At 32.2% G+C, this 21,351-nt stretch overlaps 2 protein-coding genes across 2 annotated transcripts; one reads left to right on the top strand and one right to left on the bottom strand.

Moving 5' to 3' along the window:
- Window positions 1–342: 342 nt before the first annotated feature.
- Window positions 343–5,133, bottom strand: LOC128201273 (probable ATP-dependent RNA helicase CG8611; the record flags this gene model as incomplete). Its single annotated transcript, XM_052897742.1, is given in 9 exon segments — window positions 343–519; window positions 661–1,167; window positions 1,169–1,206; window positions 1,319–1,562; window positions 1,647–1,923; window positions 2,264–2,421; window positions 3,114–3,282; window positions 4,363–4,874; window positions 4,949–5,133. Coding segments are annotated over 9 exon segments (2,121 nt in total), but the record flags the coding sequence as incomplete, so codon positions are not given.
- Window positions 5,134–9,613: 4,480 nt separating this feature from the next.
- Window positions 9,614–13,790, top strand: LOC128201297 (dynein axonemal light chain 1-like). The gene is made up of 4 exons (XM_052897852.1): window positions 9,614–9,768; window positions 12,108–12,219; window positions 12,751–12,897; window positions 13,633–13,790. Exons 1-4 carry the CDS (start codon window positions 9,614–9,616, stop codon window positions 13,780–13,782), a joined length of 564 nt encoding a protein of 187 aa, XP_052753812.1. The 3' UTR covers window positions 13,783–13,790.
- The last annotated feature ends 7,561 nt before the right edge of the window (window positions 13,791–21,351 follow it).

The raw sequence follows: 21,351 nt of genomic DNA, 5'->3' as shown, positions 1-21,351 counted from the left end.
CGATGAATTAAAATGTAACGATGACTGTATGGTATCAATCTCATCAGACAGAGCGGTTATTGAACATAATTTTGTACGTTTAGAAATAGACAAGTGAAAATAAATCTATATGGTGTGCTATAATTAAGAATTATAAAGAATTTATAGTAACATAACTGTAATGTAGATAAAAAAAAAAGGTGTAGTTATGTACAATATACTGAAAAGGCATCCAAATAGTGATAATTTAAAATTCCAAACAAAATAGTAATTACTACTAAATAAACTTGATATATTTTTCTAGAAAATATCTAGCTACAAAATCTGTATAAATAAATATTTAAGGACATAAGTTAAACTTACGGTACAAATAAGGACCCCATTTCTAGCAACTCGGAACTGCTTGAACACTTCCATTCTCTGCTCGTGGGGCATAGAGCCATGAAGACTGAACATCTCCAACTCTACTGGCACTAGGCCACCCTCAACCGGTTCTTCATAATCTATTTCAAACTCTGAACTTGACGATGACGATTTGTCCTAAACGAAAAAATAAGTTTGTATATAAATTTTAATTTTATAACGAAAAACAGTTAAAAGACTCTAAATCCCTTTAAGTAATTGTAATCAATGGTTTATAATGGTAAACTTTAATTTTGTAAACATTATGTGTTTTATTACCTCATCATTATCATTTTCAAGTTTTCTTTTCTTCATTATAGATTTTTTTGTTGAATTCTTTTTCTTGTTAACTTTAACATTTTTCCCACATAAAACTGTCTCTATTAATTCCGAATGATAGTCCACCATTTCTAAAGTTGCCATAAAAACAATCATTTTACCGCCCTTTTTATTCAAAACACAATGTTCCACAATAAGAGAACATAAAGTAACCAAACGTAGTTTCATTGGAACAATAAGGAATGTCTGATTTACAGTTGACGGCAGAATCAATTCATCTTCAACTATTGCTGTTTTTACAGCTTCTTCAAATGTATTACCAGTATTAGATGGTTTAACATCTTCTTCGTCGGATTCTACTTTTTTTGTTTTCTCTGCTAATTCTTTTTGGACTTTGAAATATTCGTAATCGGAATCACTATCGGATTCTTTATTAACATTTGATTGATTTATTACATTATTTAATATTTTCGAGTCACTAGTTTGGGTTTCATTATCATTTAAAAAATAAATCTGAGTAATTTAATCCAGAAAAGGCTTTCAAACCTGAAAAAATCTGCATTTAATATCTATAGAACAATTATTTAAGGATTTGCATTAAAATTAAAATATTACTATTAAATTTATTAAATTATTTAAATTAATTTTTATTACATACCTTTTTTAGTCTCTGGAACATTATCTTCAGGAATGATATTATGAACCTTATCATCTAGCACAGGCTTGTTTTTACACTTTAAATTATTTTCATTGCTTGTCACATTCATGTTTGTAATATTTACTTGATCTAACATACTATCATCACGCTGCAATTTAAGTGAGTCAGCAACAACTGCTCTTCCTTCAGATGTATCCACAAATACAGGATCCACCAATGTAATTCCAGCCAAATTTTCTACTGCCTATGAAAAAAATATTTATTATTAAGAATATATTATTTGTAATGACTTTAATAATATACGCTAAATTAATTTGTGAGTTTATACCTTAGTAAGTGTAGCTGATAACAAAATAGTCTGTCTCTGTTTTGATAGAAACACTTCTGTCAAATGATGTTTGATTTCGTTTTTTTCCTCTGGTTGTTTCTCTATTGTTTCCTCTGCATTGTCTTTAGTTAAATCTTTTTTTATATTTTGTTTTATAAGTGCCATAGGATCGTATGTAGCAGCTTTTTTATGATCTTCTATAGATTTTACTATAGCTGCTACATCTTTTTCATAACCCATGTCTAGTAATCTATCAGCTTCATCTAGTACTAAACAACTAGAATAAAATAAAAAAGTAACTACTATAGTAAATAATCTAATATTGATAGATAACTTAGACCTTACAATTTTAAATAAATAAAATTTAATGCATTGTCAATAAATTTACATTCTTGATTATAAATGAAAACTTGTCAAATAAGGATTAAATAATAATTAAAGCCACCAATATTTTGCAAGCATATTCACAACTATAAGCAACATATTAAAATAGAAACATCTTGTCAACAAAGTATATTTGCCTTTGTAGCAAAGCTTACAAATATTATGTTTGTTTTATTCTGCTTTATGTGAAAACTTGAAAACATTCTTTGTAATCATTTCAAGATTTAACTTACCCAGTTTTAGCAAAATTGAGAGATTTGGTGTGTCTCAAGTGATCATTTATCCGACCTGGTGTACCAACTAATATGCTCAGTCCTTTCCTAAGCCTCGCCTTCTCTGCTTTTCTTTTTTGTCCCCCACTTAATAAACCAGGAACTACCCAAGTAAATGGCTAAAATAGAAAATAATCCTTTTTCCACTTACTACTATATTGACAATTACTTTGACATCATAATGATAACTAAAAACCATAGTATTAAATGGTGTGTGACTCAAATTATTTAAATATAAATATCTTATTCTTTTGTATTGTTTAGCATTGTTATAAAAATAATTTCCTATATACAATATATTATTAGTAGCAATTAGAAACACTAACTTGTAGAAATAAAAAACTAATTCAGATTGTTACCTGTAACTCTCCAGATACCATTTTACCAATACTAGTTTTAGGAGTATAAGATAAAAAGTTTCAGCATAATGGCACAAATACAAAAGCAGAGTGATTTTAAGATAATTTCTAATGATGTCAACATCTATGAGTACTTTTGATTCATCCTTTGTCTTTATAGTATATATTACTAAAGTAATACATACATACATACATAGATATGTATGTATGTAGTAGCACGCCTGTCTCCCATTAGGGTAGGCAGAAACAATGGAATGCCAAATGCTTTGATTCAAACAAACCTCTTTCGCTTCTTCCACATTCATCAATCTTTTCATACATGCTCGCCGGTTACTTTTAATTACTAAAGTAATTTTCATCTTAATTCACCTACCAGCTTGACCATGATAACTCTAATTTCATAAATATCTATCGATATAAAATAAACATTTGATAACTGAAAATAAAAATACCTTGACCAATTTTAAGAACAGTTCATATGTCTGTACAGCCAATTCTCTGGTGGGTACAACAACAACCACCATTATGCCATCATGCCTGTTAATTTTTGGCCTTATCGCCTGCAACCCCTCAACAATAGGCAAGGCATATGCTAGTGTTTTTCCTGAGCCTGTTTGAGATCTGTACAAAATAATAATAGTAAAATTAAATTAAATATGTTTAAAATATTAGCAAATTCAATTTTTAACATAATTTAATAAAATAAACTGACAAACTTCTTAATACAGATTAATACTACTTCTTAAATAGTTAAATAAATAAATGATATTCTAATATGAAAATCATATACCAATATTTATTGTGTGGAAAAAATTTTGAGAAGCTGGGGTTTGCTTCTAGACCTTTATTGTAGGGTCAATACTCATTAGTTAATATTGTTGCTCTGCTATGAGCAGAGCAACAATATTAGCTAATGCTAGGAATTCTAAATTAAAAAAGTAATCCAATGAAATATATTTTTTTTTATAAATTTCTAAATAAAATTTTAAAATTATTTATTAATCATGAGTGTAAAATTGTTTAAAAAACTTATAGTTTTAAAAAATAATTTCTTTTTGTTCTTAATTTTTTTTTATATTTTGAAATGAAATACAATTATCTTATTATTTTAGAATTTTATTTAAAAACAAAACGTAAAAATTAAATGGTGATTAGATGTTATGTTTAGTTATTGAATGAATAAACTCTTTATTCTTCCCTTCAAAGCATGATATAGATTATCATTACATATACAAAAAATGAATAATTAATTACATAAAATCAAGGGAGCAAGAATGAGCGGCCTTATCACTAAATAGTGATTTCTTCTAGGGAACCTTATGGTTCTATTTAGATAATCCTTTTTCTTACCTCTTTTACAAAACCACCTTAATATATTACACACCTAAGTACTTTTACTCGTGTAAAAATATTTAAGTATGTAATATTTTACATAGAATAATTTTTTTTTATTTGATTATTAAGTTAATTAAAAGGTAAACAAGGTAGATAGTAACAATGAAGATTTAAAAGTAACCAAAGCTAATAAGGATAATTAACAAAATATTTTAATAATGTTGCACCCTATGAAAAAATGTTGTTGTATTATAAAACATATTTTCAATCCGACTTTTAATAAAAATTTTATGTACAAACTAAGAGGTACATAATAGTATTACTGTATTACATTTTTGTACAAAAATCTTAATCAATGAAACATACCTAATTAAAATATCTCGACCCTGCAATATAATAGGTATGGCATTTTGTTGAACAGTCATCAACTCTTTCAGGCCTAAATTTTGTTGTAAATTTGCCACACTGTGAGGATGTATATCTAAATCTGTAAATGTTGTACCAGCAAACACTTTCTCTGTTAAAGGTTTTACAGCTCTCTGTCCGATACGTGGAACATCTGGATTATTTTTAAACAAAGATGAGATCCAACCACCACTTCTAGGTTTTTGTTTTAGTTGCAAATCATCATTTATTTCTTGATAGTTTTTTCCTTGATATTTCCCTTTATTTTCACTGAGATCACGCAAATTTGTAGATAGATCAACATTAGTGTTTGGTTTTGGTACCTTCTTTTGTGCCTCGCCTTCCAACTTTTTAATAGTTTGGCTCAAATTTTGTGGCCTTTTTCTAGCTATGGTTTTACCAATAAACTTAGGTTTAGACATAAACTTGTATTCCGGAGCATTTTTATTATCTACACCAACTTTCTTCTTAACCTAATAAAATATTAAACCATTTAGTGAAATGCGGTTATAAATATTGTTACATCACAAGAATAATTATCACTCACTTTTTTTATAGCAGAAATATTCAATTGTAGATCTTCCATTTTACAAATCCTTGGATATTATAATCATTTATAGGTTACAATTAAACGCACATTTGTTGTTGTCTTGAAATATTTTGACGTGATTTTGTTTTGACATATCTTTAGTGTTGCCAACTCTGTATCTGGTTTTCAATCTAAGGTAAGGCGAATTAAAAAAGTATAATATAATGTCTGAAAATGTAAAAATTAAGTACAATAATTAATCAATAATGTTATATATAATTAATGGATGGTTGATATTATTATAATTCTTTATTATTTAGTCTACTTACTAAATAAACTACAAAATTCTTCAATAATAAATAAATATGCTCCCGGATGTGATCCCTTTGGTAATGAGAGGCATAGTGAACGTGACATGACATCCCAAAGTGGCGATAGAAAAAAAACCACCATCGTTTCTCAAATTAATATATTTTCTATATTTGTAATTAAATTTAATGTAAACAATAATAATAATGTAAATAAATTGTCTAATAATATTAAAAGTTTAACTAAAATACAATTTAAAAGAAAACTATTTGACTACCTAATTAATAATTTATGATGCTGCTTGACACTGTAAAAACATTACATGACTTATTATTCATAATTGTAACTTAAAGTAATAAATTTTTGTTAATATTATTATGACTATATTATTTTAATAATTGTAAAAAAAAAAACTTTTACACATCTATTGTAATGGTAAAGATTGCTGATAATTAATTTTAAGATCTGCTACTGGCAATCACCAATATTTAGTAAATAAAAATTTATTCATTCATTCTATACTCAGTAAATTGTTAAGTTCTCAAATAAAAAACCAAGATCTACATAAAAAAATACTATTTTAAAATCTTTTGTAAAAACACATAGTCCTTTTGTTTCATCAGGTTTTAACTTTATAAATTATTAACACCTTAATAAAAAAACGTCTATGGCATTTATGCCCGAAAAGACAGAAAGATTTATGTTGGCAACATTAACTTACTTGGTGCTTGCTTTGCACAAACGAAAAACAATTAAGGTCTTCCAACTATATTCGATTAATTAAATATTAGGTTAATAGTACTTATTACATAGATTGCAGTATAATTAAATATTTTTCAGGAAAAGACTGTATACAAAATCCAGCTGCTTTTTCATTTCTGCACCACTCTCGTGTTGTGGTTAAAAAGGTCTGGTGTGGTAGTGATATTACAAGGTACGAAAACATAACCATAAGAAAATTATCCTTATTCTTATGGCATAATATTATAGTCTGCGTAATTATTAGTAACAGGAACTAATGGAGCATTTGCTAACAATAATATACCACATCAGAGTAATGTACGGACAAACATTTATCCCCTATAAAAAGCATCGTAACAAATTCACCAAGAATAAACCTGATAAAATTAGTTCAGATGACCTATTGGTCTAACTTAATCTTCCCACATTTCTATCATCTCCCGCCATCATTTACCGTTAACGCAAGCTGGGTATTTTTTTAATGAACAAATCGTAACCCCACCTTCGCTAATGGTATACTCTGGCGGGACACCAGTGAGGAATCATAGGTGCGAATGAAAAGGCAGATTAATTATTACACTGAATTTCGAATGATGGTTTCCAGGTGAGACCACGTGGAGGTCGACCTAACAGGGTATATTGCTAGCAATGAAACTAGTAATCCGCATTACTAACAATCCTCTTCTCTCGCAGACGGGATTACCATTGGTAGGAATGGCAACGCATGAGTGATAGATACCTTATGGATACAAGAGAAGATTACTACTTTCAATCAAGTGGGTGGTCAACTTATTCACCAGTCAGTGTCAGTCAAAAAAAAATTATTACCGACATATTTTTTATAGTAAAATCAAAATTATGCATTTTATTCATATGCGTATATACAATATTCGAAAGCTCACGCCCAGAGTGATTCTATCTATTCTTATAGATTTACATTACGATAGTACCGAATTGTCAATACTATGCCTGTACTTAATCAAATTTTGTAAAAGAATTAAATATATTCTAATTTTTTTTTTTGTATTATTAAACAGAAACTTTCCATGACCCGCACTTTATCTGTGGGGGGACCATTAGTGTTAATACCTATTTATTAAAGCACCATTTATTTAGTATCTGGAAAATAAGTCACTATAATTAGTGTCGTATCGTTTCTATTACCACATCTCTATATAATTTTTGTATATTACATTATTTCTATTACCTAATAAGAACCTATAAAATTATGTTCTCTAAATTAGTTACTTGTAGATATACCTTGTAATAAATAGGTAACCACCTAAGAGGTTAATTCGGTCTGACTTAACTCTAAAAAAACTGTAAACAATCTCACCATAAGAAATGTTTAAAAAATTATATGTTATTTATTACCTACATTAAGAATGATGCTCGATATTTTTTCCTTTCCTTTGAGCTAAATTCCTAATTCAAAAGAAAACGATAAAACATCTAATTAAAATTCGTCACAAAAAATAATACAGTACGTTTTGTGGCACTCCATCTTTCTGAGTATGTATATTCGTATTAAATTTTCTCATGAATACTTGAAATGTTAGTGGTAGATTTATGTACACGTGTCGAGCGGATACAGAATTTGAAGCTAACACGTGCCGGCGCGTGCCTTCAAAACATTGCTTTATGATGCCTATGGAGTGGAATAAATATTTGTAATGTGTAAAGCCATGTTTGTAAGCACTAAAACCCTTATTTATTGACAGTGAATAGGTTAATTTAAACGACTTATCTGAGAATGAATTGGTCACAAGTTTTTACACAACGAACACAAACAATATATATAGTATTAGTACATAAGACTACAAGACAAAAGACAAACAGACGATACAAGGAACCAAGATTCGATCAAATAATCTAATACCTCACCCTAAATAATCTAGTATACTCTTAGATATGTTTTTGTCTATAGCCGAAAGCTCCGCTCCTTATTCTGGGGTAGTTATCAGACGATTCTGGGGTAAGCATTGTCAACCCAGCGGGGAAAAGAATTGTTAGTGATGGGGTCTAACAACCACATTGCTAACAACGTAATAGGGTATCTTTTACGTCGACTAAAAGCGTTCCCCCTGGAAACCATCGTGGTTAATTTTTATTGAATTTAACACGATGGGCTTAATGATCTCTTTTATCCTCACTTGTCATCTCTCATTGATGCCCCACCAGTGTATATCAATAGCACAGGCGAGATTACTATTTCACTATCACGATAAAAAAAAACAAGGTTACCCAAGGACCTTTCAATACGTCCATGCTAGCGATAAATACCATAAAACAAATATAAAATTAATACTCAATGTACAATATATACCTACCTTTATTTTTAATATATACATTTTTTATGGGTAATAATATAAGAGCGAACCCTTAACGATATATGCTGGCGGAGCTCCAGTAAAAGATGATAGGTGATGTGGCCCATACTGAGGAATTCATCAAAGATTAACCACGATGGTTTTCAAGAGAAATCGCATGGAGGTCGAACTGATTGGGTAAATCACCAGCAATGAGACAATTTGATCCCATTACCACAAACCCATATATATATATATATATATATATATATATATATATATATATATATATATATATATATATATATATATATATATATAAGAAGATGCAGGAATTCTACGTATGACGAAGGTCAAGTCTATCGTAAAAAACCGTGTTCTTATCCTATAAAATTGAGTCTTGAAGGAGGGTCCGTTCCAAGTTAATTCAAACAACGAAATGTTAACCTAACCCTCCTAAAACGAAACGTCAAATCAGTGCACTTGAAATTCAGAGAGCACACACTGTACACACATGAGGTACGAACCATGGAACCCTGGGGAGGTGTGAGGGCGCGACGTGATTACCCGCGTCCGAGCGGGACGACCCGACTTGCGCCCCTATTGTACAGTGCTCCCCTGGCCCTTACGAGACAAGATGACGTGTCATCAGTGGTAAGAAGAAACCAGTGATAGCAACATTAGAAATCCTTACGATCTCTTCAAATTTTTCAAAAATATTTCCATGACCCTATAGCAAATTTAAATTTATTCAACCCAAAACTAGCGACGACTACATATTTACTAAGAACAAGGCATATTTATTGATATTAATTTTTAAGTAAGGTTAGGTCTTAGATTATATAGATAGTGTCTCCATACAAATGCTTTGAGAAAAGCGGGTTAACTTTCTCATACAATTTTGCGTGATAAATAGTTACGAGTGATTCCTTTAGAACTTCTATTTTTGTTTTGTATTATAAATTCTGCACCTTTTTAATGCTCAAAAACTCATTTATTAAATTATTACACATATAGACATTGTGTACGTAAATATACAAAACATTAATAATAAAACGAGTCAGCTCATTGAAAAATTAGCTGACAAAAAGTTGACTCGTTTTAAGGCTCGATGTTCTACCTATATGATCTAAGGTTTAGGTACAGATTTTCTTGTAACGGGATCGTAAGTTCTTCGTATATAAAATCCTTAATATCATTTATAGGAAATAATAGGAGATAAACAGTAACCAAGGCAACATATAAACAATTTGTCATATAAACGTGATTTTGTTGTAATAAATATTAGTTTTAAGTAGGCGCCTACTACCGAAATAAATTGAAAATGGCATTAAAACCGACTACCTGCAAGGAAGCTATAGCAAGATGGGAAAAAGAAAAAGGAGAGAACGCCGCTGATGCCAAAGTGATAGAGTTACAGTTCCAATGGCCACCGATAGAAAAAATGGATGGAGCTTTATCAACACTTGTTGCTTGCGAGTAAGTTTTCGAATGTTTTTATTTATTTAGAGATTTTTGTAAGTAAAATAATAATGTCAATTCGATGAAGTGGTAATAGAACTTATTTATAAAAGAGTAATTAATATAATTGTGATGCATAAATGCATACGTATATAGTATACTATAATACATATATACGTAATATCTAATAGCCTTTAACTGTCCACTGCTGAAAGCCTCCCCCTGGGGGATCCTGCCAATAGTTGCTGTTAGAGTTGCAGCTAAATACCTACCTTGTTAGGAGTGGATATACATGGAAAGATGACCCGCATGAAAGTAGTAGTAGCACTTGTCTTGAGCACTATAAATTTAGTTCTTTGTCCAAGTAATTGACAGTTTATTTATAACACAACACAACACAAACTAAATACACAAAACACTATATCACACTATTATATCAAAATATTATTTAATTTGTAAAGACAATTTTAGACAAAAATCAATTTAGAGAACACGACAAATATTAAGGTTACTAGGCAATAATATTTTTCTTTTTCTATTTTCAAATTTCACTAAAAAGTTTATTAATACCTAATTTACACCTTAACAGTTGCCACGCTTGGCAGACGGATTGGTAACCGCAATTTGGCTTTGAAGATGTTTTAAGTGGGACACTGCTGCCCATCACTTTCCCTTAATTGCGACACCTACAAGAAGGGGTAGTTCTATGCCGGGACTACACAGACATATACGGCCTATATATACGGTCACTTATCAATCATTAATCAATATATACAATAAAATCGTAACTGCTCGCTATCTGTGGAAGATATATAAAAAAAACTATTATAAGGGGGGCTTTCTGAATGCAATAGAACCCAAAACAATGGTTTTTAGAATTTTTGTCTGTTTCTCTGTATGTTTGTGCACACTAATTTCAGAAAAAGTTTAACCGATTTGAATGCGGTTTCCTCTAATGCGTCGCGCTTTGCTCCACTTAACATTTAGTATTTGTTTTATTTCAATCAGTTCATAAATAAAAAAAAAATATATTAATCTAAAGAATCATATATAAAATGTTATAAAGTAACCGATCAGTTGAATTGGCTGAAACTTTTTTTTATTATATGTATTGATTTTTGAAAATTCTGTCTACTCGTGCGAAGCCGAGTCGGATCACTAGTCCGTTATATAACTAATCTAAATTCTCATTTATTAATGTTAATTAGATACAAGGACACACACACACACAAACTAGATCTTCTACAGACCTACTGTATTCAACATACTCAATAATAATACATTGCCAGAGTTAATTTCTTCCCAAATTTCAAATATTGTCTGTTTAAATTGATACGATTTCCTTCACTTTTATCCAATCACAAACTTGTGTCGGTTTTCATTGTTTTACCATTTAACCCTCATGATGAACGACGAAATGCCGATATCTGCGCTGACTTCTTCACTAACCGTCTTCCCTCATGTACGTACCTTTATAATATATTCTATGGATTTTGTACTAAACGATTTACAAATACCAAAAGTGTCAAAAAAAGGGAAAAATTATCAAAAAATAAATAAATAAAAGAAAACATCACTAACTACTTATAGTAAATACTTAGTACCTAATAATAATCTACACTAATATTTTAAAGAGGAAAGATTTGTATTTTTGTGTGTATGTTTGTAATGAATAAACTCAAAAACTACTTTGCCGATTTCAAAAGTTCTTTCACCATTAGAAAGCTATATTCACCCTGAGTAACATAGGCCATATTTATTGCTAGAAAAGATTAGGGATCCTTACTAAAGCTTTAGTAATATAACTCAAAATGTTAAAAAATATCTTTCGTCGCGTGCGCTGCGGAAACTATTGGTAATAGAACAAAAGTATGTTGTACAATATTGAAGAAAATATCAATTACTACAAAAAACTTAGCGATACTATATGCCCAACTATGACCGTTGTCACAATAACCACTTTTTAAAACGTCGTAAAAATGTAAGTAAGAAAATAATAGTTGCCATAAGGAACATGAGGCCTATGATCAGCGGTGAACAGATAATGGATGATATGATGATGATGATGAATAAAATTACAGCATAAGTAATATAATAGCGTTGAGAATCTTGATACCTTCTTTAACACGAGGGATTCCGTTACGGAAACACATTCATCTCCCCTGGGACGAATGAGTTTCCATAACATACTTCTATCAGCTGAAACCCTATAGTGTTACGTCTCTTTACCATAGTGATGGTGCTACGAGTTAGCATTCGTATTTTACTGCAAATCTGGTGTTAAAAACTAAGTATCTACATACTTACTAATAGGAATTATTTTCTTTGCGCGGAGATTTTAAAATTTCATTTTCCAGAAAGCTAAGCTTATCTACAAATATGATTGACAAAATAGCTGGTATCGCCGGTATGAGAAGCCTAAAGATCTTATCTTTGGGTCGGAACTATATTAAATCTTTGGCTGGAATAGTAAGTTTTGAGTATAAGACATAACACTTTTTAAATTTTTGCAATATTTTCCTTTATAAAGGGAACGAAGGGTTTCTACTGAGATTATTAATTTGAATGTACCAATAACTGTGGTACGACCTGATTGCAAGCATGACTCTTGCAAAGAGATAAAAATAGCAACGCTTTAAAAACACTTATAAATAGTGGCAAGAATGTGACAACTATTTTTTGTGTCATTTAGAATGCCAAACAGGCTGACGATGCACCTAATTGAAAGTGGTAACAGTCATATAGATGACGGTTACCACTTTCGATTATGGTACTCGCACAGCTGATATTATCACAAAATATGTTGTAATGCTCATGGTGTCCATAATGTATTGCCATTCCTGAGAACTTAGATTTTATGCTCCCATATATTACCGTTAAAATCATTGTATAAAAGGTATAATACACGCTCTCTGCATTAATACTCTCGAGCTGATAACTAATCATCATTTATTTAAATACTTTTTTATGAAAATATACCACTATACATTATATTTCCAGGAAACTGTCGCGGAAACACTTGAAGAACTATGGATAAGCTATAATTCAATAGATAAATTAAAAGGCATTGGAGCTCTAAAAAACTTACGAGTGCTCTATATATCCAACAATTTGGTGAAAGAGTGGGTCGAATTCAATAGATTACAGGTAGATTTTAATTCAATTTTATCATTGTTATCAGCCGCTAATTGTGTACTGCTGGACATAGGCCTCCCCCATAGGGGAGCTTTTGCGAATAGTTGCCACGCTTAGCAGGCAACCTCAGATTTTGAAATTACTTTGGTTTTTTTAATCATTGTATAGGTTTTTTTTTGATGGGTGAAAATGGTACGGTAACCCCGCCTGCGCTAACGGGATACGCTGGCGGAGCACCAGTGAAGGGTGATAGATGAGAATGAAAACAGGCCAGTTAGCCCATCATGATGAATTCCTCCCAGAATTAACCATGATAGTTTCCAGGGGGAACCGCGAGGAAGTCGTCCTGGTTAGGTATATTGCTAGCAATGAGATTCTCAGCCTCCGTTACTAACAATCCCTTTCCGCCTCATTGTATAGGTAGATATTATTATTTACCTTAAATTATCTCGTTCCAAAGCAAAACCTCTCCATCCTCTTCTGTATATCATTATCGATCTATCAATCAACCCCTCTTGGATAAAATGCAGAACCATGAAATAATACAAAACGATAATTATATTTACCAAAAATCAGCTTTGCGCTGCATCACTCAACTTGATGGTAGAAGGGACGAAGACTGGAGAAAAGCGGGCGGGTATAAATAGGTAAATCTTCGGGTTACGTGTAACACAAATTAAATTTATAAAAACAATTCGTACTTTCTTGACATATTAATATCTTCTTGATCTATCTACATACTTACAGGAATGCCCCGCATTGAGAGATCTTGTTTTTATCGGTAACCCTTTATGTGACAATCAGCCTGACGTAGAAACTTGGCGCACCCAAGCCTCCAATCGCTTGCAACAAATAATCAAATTAGATGGCATACCTATTGTTAGAGATACTGATTAAAAGACAAATAGGTATTTTAATAATTATTAATTAAATTATGTAACCATGGAATATCATTGAAATAAAGCTTGTTATATTTAAAACTGAAATTGCTCTTTTTCCGACATTTGAATGATCATAATTTTGTGTCATTATCAAGATTCCCATTCGTACCTAATAAGTCAATTACACAACTATTTCGGCCGAAACATCGTCCCCTGATTTTTTATTTTGAATTAAAGCTATGATTGCGTGACACTTTCTGTAACAATAGTTGATAGAGGCCCACTTGTTTATGCTAGGAATTGAAATGACGATAATATTCAACTTAATAGCCACGTCGCATCACCTCGCTCTCTTGACATTTATGACAGATTATAACTCTGGCAATACTAATAACCGCTGCACACGCCATCTATCTATTAGGTGACGCAACTAATATATGACAGCGTTAAGATTGAATTCCATTAATCGAATAATGATTGCGATAGCAGATTGAAGATTACCAAGTGATTCAAGTAATATCATAAAGCGATAAATTGTCTTGCTAACTGATAGAAAACAAATTATCGTTAATATTAGCTTAATGAAAAATAAAAAAAAATTCTGTACGCGTAACTTGAAATTACATTTTCTTTGAAAAAATAAATTACTGTCCTATCCATTTATTTTATTTACCCCTGACAGGTAGGAAGTCACTTCTGTTAGTAGAAGTGACTTCCTACCTTTCTATTAGTAGTATTTATCACCCATTTCCTGTGGAAATAGTCTCATAAATTTCTATAGACAAACATCTGAGAACCGTCATATAGTAACTACTTTGTTGGAACTAAAATTAAAAAGCTTATTTTATATCAAATCGTCAACTGTGTAACTTCATTGTGAAAGCGTAGCCATTGTCCTCTCGACTTTATGATTCGTCATACGTCTCAAAGCCGACTTAATAGCCTGCTTAATTCGTGCCAAAAGGAAATGCGAATCGGTAGGGGAAGCCATTGCCGACAGAAAATTCCCTCTCAGTAGATGCGTGGATGGCCCGCTATTGTGTTGCCACTAATAAAATTTAATGATGTAAACGGATAGCGCGAATTTATCTAACTCAAAGCGCTCTGGGAGTCGGTCGCTGAGGGGAAATCAATTAAGAACAATATATCAGTTGTAGAACAAATTAAGTTACTTCAATTACTATTGAGTTACACGATATTGTTGTAAACTTAATACGATTGTAGATAAATATTAAAATAGCAATGTTAAAAATTATTTTTCATCGATCATGATAGAACTTTAGCTATTTCAGTTGATAATTACTATTAGCTACATTCAATTCTACATATAGATACATAGCTACTCTTTATAAAGTAATATCCTAGTAATATTGAAAGAAATAAAATATTACTTTTCAATTAAGCTCTAATGTTACAATAATAAACGTGTGACTCCAACGTTTCGGTGACATGCCATGTTAGAATTTAATAATTTGATGGAAAGTTGGTCATTGTGTACTCTAAGTAATGGACCGATAATTGTCCGTCCAAACAGAAGTAACTCAGTTAATCACAATAAAGCACACACTACCCTACTCGTATAAATCAAATATATACCCTCGTTAATGCGCACACATGCCGACTGAACGTCACCTAAACCGTCATTATATAATTATTAACACTACAATCGACCTAATTTTGATTTCTATTTGACATTTCGATTACTCCGCCACGTAGCCGCCGGCGAGCGGCCATTTTGTGACATCTGTCCTCGAATGTGATACCAACTATAAAATTCAATTTCCCTCAATCGGCTAGCTCGACACATTTATTATTCATAGATCGGTACCTAGATGCCCGGCCACTAACAGATGTGATCTTTTACGTGAAGGAATATCAAAAAAGATGACGTCGATATAAAGAGCAGTGACTTTGAGGGACATGAATTTAATATAAGATCACGTGAATCCAATTTATGAAAGCACTGATATATCTAATGCATAAGAAAAAAGCGACCAATAGGATAACATAAAGCTACTCAATCGCGTGACAAGTGTAGGCGGCAGCGGGAAATGAGGTTTGATTTCAGTTTGATTCAGTTATACAATAAATTTTGCAGTATTTCAAGTCATACGTAGATGATTGGTTAGTAAGCAATACACTTAAGGTCACGCTACCAATCGCTTTTAGATACCTAATACCTGCCTGAATGTTTTTCCACTGTACATTCATTTTCATAATGACTCCATCGTAGCAGCTGATAGTCGTACGCATTTAAATATGGGTATGATTGAAATCATGTACATATATTGCAAGACCAATAAATCAATCTATGTCGCCAGTAATGCACAATCCATTTGCTCACTTGTAGTCTAATTGCTGTTAGCGCCGCCCAGTGACCACATTAGGCTGAAACGTTCCACACACCGCCCACTCGTGAGCTCTACACTACAGTAAACACATATGACGGCCTCACTTGACCTATTCGAGTGTAATGGCTGATTTTCTAGCTCACGAGACGTAACCGGCAAACGGCCACGCTTACGCTACTGAAAGGCAGAGAAAATGGCTTAAGTGCTTTCTCTATTATACTTAAGGTCGTTCGTGAAAAGGATAATTTTCAACTCTCCAGCGCCCCCGCCCCGTTTGAGTTTTGTTGGAATTGTGTGGATAAGATATGATCAACCACTTGGTTGCAAACAAAATGTTTAGTTAAAATATATTTTCCAACTAGATTAGATAATTATATCAGGTAAAGTAGAACAGAAATACATCTCTAATTACAATTTTCAATCAATATTCTGCAGAGATCAATATTCGTCTTAATTGAATAAGAAAAATTGGATGTCGTTACAAGCAAAAGACTTTATTATTACTATTGTAAAACATGTGTGTAACAAAATATGAATTTGCCTTAGGACTTATCGATTTTTTCTTTTCTCGATTCATTATTATCAAGTTACCTAACAAATCATTAACATTCCAATGTCAGCATGAATCTCTCCTAAAAAGAATATTAGCTGTTAGGTTAGGTACCTACTTCCTCTTTATCGGGCAGAGATACTGACGATGCACCATGGAGTTTTCCCATTTTAATAATTATTATCATATTTCACTGCTGAATATAAGCCTCCCCTTGGAGGATTTTGCCAGTAGTTACCACGCTTGGTTGGCAGGCGCATTGGCAAACCGCAGTCAGGGTTTATAGATGTTTTAAGAGGATCGCTGCTGCCCATCGCTCGCCGTCCCTTAATCGACTTTTACAACACCTACGGGATTGAAAGTGGTGACCTATTCTATGCTGGGACCACACAGCCTTCTCATCTTACTCTACTATATTTCACACTTACTATATTGCCTATATCTATAGTCTAAATAAGGAATAACACCCCTCTGGAGAAGTTTTCAACTTGATGGAATTTTAATTTTTATACAAATTAAAACATATCCATAATAACCTATTGTGTAACAAGATAATATATTTTTAAGTTGGGTAACCTATTGTCGCGGCAAGCGGCGAGGGTCGCAAAATAAAGCTTTCCCAACAAACAATAGTTCCGGCCCTTTGTCGCACACCGAGTAGAGTAAACATTAGTAGTTGAAGGCATTGTGAAGGGCCCACAGCGTCGCCAAGTAAAGTTGCGTCGCGGCAGTCCCGAAACGGCACAGTAAAAGGTTACGGTTAGATTTTAACTCCTACTTACCCCTCATTAAGTACCTTTTGTTCATGGGTTATATATTCTTTTAGACTACAGTAATTATCCTTTTATACGAGCACATACAATGGGCACTAAATATGTATATATACACATAATTGAAGAGTCAAATAGCTTTTTGTCTACTAAGAGCAAAATGACCTACGTTAATCACCTTAATCCTTAAATAAGTAAACTGAAACTGAACTGATCTGTTAATTACACTCTCTAAGTATTATATATTAATCTATCAGAAGTATTTGTACATCTTTAAATCGTCTCCGAAATCAGATGTGTCGAAAATTTTGTAGAAAAAATTTTGTTTTCAATAGACAATACAACTTACAACTAGGTACTATCTTTAAAATCAATGACACTTATACTGGCCTATATAAATATTCTACAAAATTTTTTAGGCGTCACAGAAATTTTGGTTTTTCTTACAAAACACAGCACATATTTATAACCCTAAACTGAAACCGTGAAACTTCAATCAAAACGGGGAAGTCACGATCGTACCATAAATTATGTACTGTTTCAACATTAACACCTACTTTCCATAATAGCCGATAAACCAAATTTAGTTTTCATGTTACGCACCCTCCGCGCTCCGTAGCTACTTATAATAAGCAATGATCAATGGAGAATAATCCCATTGTGTCGCACGCAGACAAAAAACCATGTCTGAATTATTCCGCTACGCTTTCGCGCTAATATCTCCATTACATTAGGCAGTGTCGAACCTCATTGTTACTGCCTCTCTACATCTACATAGAAAGGATTACGCGCTAAAATGTTGACAGTTGTCGATGAGACAAAAGAAAAGCGAGTGCATTCCGAAATACGCATAATAGGTTGTGTTTATTTAATTTAAGTCATTGGCAATTCAGAATAATGCCGTGTTTTCGCCAGCGGCATTCTGACTTGAGCCGGAGCGCCTCGGGGCAATAAAATTAATGAAGCGTGGAGATGGGACCATTTTACTTGTATTATTCGTCTCTTGCGGGCTGAGACTGAAGCGAATGTCCATTAGTTCTGTTTTAACATGTTAGCGAGGTTGAAACGTTGTAAATGCGATTTACTCTACAGAGAGGGTGCAAAAGTAGCCAGAGAGACTCGGTCACGATCAATAGATAAACCGATTGGAAACGGTTTAAAATATTTAACGATCCATCGAAACAAAGTTAGTATTTTTTTTCTGTTTTATTTATTTTTTCAAAATTGCATGGGGACTTATTTTTTTTATACAGTTACTTATACCTCCAGTAAATTAATTCGAAAGGTATGTACTCCTAGATACTTGATAAAATAAATAACTTACATAAGATAAGAGTTAAAATATACCCAGGCTTTCGCTAAGGGTTTCTAGAAGTTTGAGACTGCGTTTACCTTACCATATTTATTTAATACAGTAGTTAAGTAATAGTCGTCCTTCAAGATATTTCCATATTATATACCATATTTGATTAAATTCAGTTGAAAAACGGCAAAAATCTTATCTACCCGGATTTCATTAGATTTAAATAAAGAATATCTTATCTAATACATCACAGTAATTGCTTGCTCAGTGATCTTGCCTTTAAAACAAAATATCAAGATAACATTTTAATATAAATAAAATTGTAGGAAAACTCGTCATACTTAAACACCGCTGTTTGATTCTTAGTAATGGGTTCTAACAGCCCATTGCTAGCAATACATCCTATCAGGTCGATCTCCACGTGGTTCCTCCTTGAAACCATTGTAATTAATCCTTTATAATTTATTCACGATGGGCTAACTGACCTGCCTTCATTTTCACCTATCATCTATGACTGGTGCCCCGCCAGCGTATACCGATATATCAGACGGGGTTACCAATCCATTTCCACTAATTTAAAAAAAAAACGCTATTTTCTTACAGACGTTGTAGGTAAACATCAAAGTAATATAATAAGTAGTATAATATATAGCAGGTGCATATTATCACGTTTAGCAAATACAACATTTCAGTTAAAAGTAACAGAATCACTTTACACCCTTCACAAATAAATTTCAAAGTATTGGCATAAAATATCATCGAAACATGGCAACAATGAGAACAATAGGCGCATTACAACGCATTAGCGGTTAACTGATGATCAAATGATCGCACGATTCGCAGCTACAAAGCGTGGCGACGCGCGTCCAACAGCTACCTTTGCGATATCATCTTAATCCGCAAATTTGCTGGCCCCTGACGCTCGGTACCTCATAGCTACATTTGCGTGGAGAAAGCTTTTATTTGGAAATATTTTAAAATCCATAACCTCTGTTTGGGAAAAGTATTACCTACCGGCACAGATAGCTGAAAGATGCGGTTTCTAACTCTTTCAGCTATCAAACTGAAACTTTCGAAAGTTTAAATTTTTTTGCCTTACCATAAAAATTTTATATTTTGAACTTTTATGTTAATTCAGTAATATTGACAAGCTGTAGTACTGTGCCTATCATCTTTGGTAAATGCCATCTCTTAACGAACGTTTACTATCATAATAATACTTTCATCCACCACTATCCTAAAAACACGTCCTGAATAGTTCAACCAATCACAGTTTTTCATATTTGAGACCATGTACTTGACTAATTCGTTACTGTGACAGCAGTATTATATATTTCAGGCGTAGAAAGACAAATCGATAGCCAACGCCAGCTATCCTTACAATAACATCTGATGTTTACCTATCGGTTGTTACTTTAATTACTTTTAAAATGCTTGACAGAAATAATACTCTTATAAGTGCAGGGTTGCTGACATTTTTTTTAAATATTAAAAAAAAAATAATTATTATATATATATATATATATATATATATATATATATATATATATATATATATATATATATATATATATATATATATAATAATAAATATACTAATTGTCACATTCAATTTGGTATTGATATTATTGACTTATTGACGTAATTGTGTATCTTAACACAACGATGGCTGGCCTATCCGTCATACTCGTGAACGGGTGCTTCTAGTAGGGACTGATCTGTTCAAGAGTATTGTGATTATGTGTGTAGTTTGACAGCTTTTTATTTAAATATAATAGATATGAAACTTATATAACTCATATACAAAAAGCAATAGTTGTGTTTCTTGCCCGTTCTTCTCAGCCGAAATTGCATTCTGAACCGGGCGGTAGTTTATAAAAATTCAAAAATGCTTATTATTAAGTTTACTTGAATAAAAATTATTTAGTATTATTATTATTTAAAAATTTCTCTTTCATATACACGTCATTTTCAAAAACTAAATCCCAGATATTATACTATTCTATCTCATTATATCATGTTAGTACATCAAGCATCTTCCAACTTTACAGTGAATTTGTAGATAGGTTTGTGTTATTTATAAAACTACACGTTTGTATTATTCATAAAACTTACATTTTTCATTATTGAACAATAAAACATTTGTAGTTGTATCAGCCATTAACTGTCCACTGCTGAACATAGCCTCCCTCATAAGGGAGGTTTTGCCAGCAGTTGCCACACTTGGCAGGCGAGTTCGCAACCGCAGTTTGGTTTTTGGTGATGTTTTAAGAGAGACGCTGCTGCCCATCCCTCACCCTCTCTTAGTCGCTTCTTACAACATCTACGGGAAAGGAAGGGGTGGCCCATTCTATGCCGGGGCTCACACGGCGATTTACAGCGTTGGTTATATTTAAATTTCCATAACAAATTTACCTTACCTGAATTGTATTTGAACTAATAAAGAAAAAGATGTCAAAAACATATCAAAAGGAATTAAAAAAAAATTAATATTCCTACCCTTACTAGCATTATAAATGTGAAAGTGAGTTTGTTTGTTTGTTACCTTATAGTACCTTAACGGCTTAGCCGATCACTATGAGATTTGCTATACAAGTACTGGATATATGAG

This window comes from Galleria mellonella, unplaced genomic scaffold, assembly GCF_026898425.1.
Source record: "Galleria mellonella isolate WM207_F2 unplaced genomic scaffold, CSIRO_AGI_GalMel_v1 utg38, whole genome shotgun sequence".
In the NCBI taxonomy this organism is placed as follows: Eukaryota; Metazoa; Arthropoda; class Insecta; order Lepidoptera; family Pyralidae; genus Galleria; species Galleria mellonella.
The sequence above is the reverse complement of the archived record's forward strand: the minus strand, read 5'-3'. Positions and strand labels throughout refer to the sequence as shown.

Excerpts from the sequence above, each read along its gene's own strand:
- LOC128201297 (XM_052897852.1), top strand. The coding sequence starts at position 9,614 with ATGGCATTAAAACCGACTACCTGCAAGGAAGCTATAGCAAGATGGGAA. Across the intron at positions 12,220-12,750 it reads TTAAATCTTTGGCTGGAATA|GAAACTGTCGCGGAAACACT; the intron begins GTAAGTTTTGAG and ends TTATATTTCCAG. Across the intron at positions 12,898-13,632 it reads TCGAATTCAATAGATTACAG|GAATGCCCCGCATTGAGAGA; the intron begins GTAGATTTTAAT and ends ACATACTTACAG.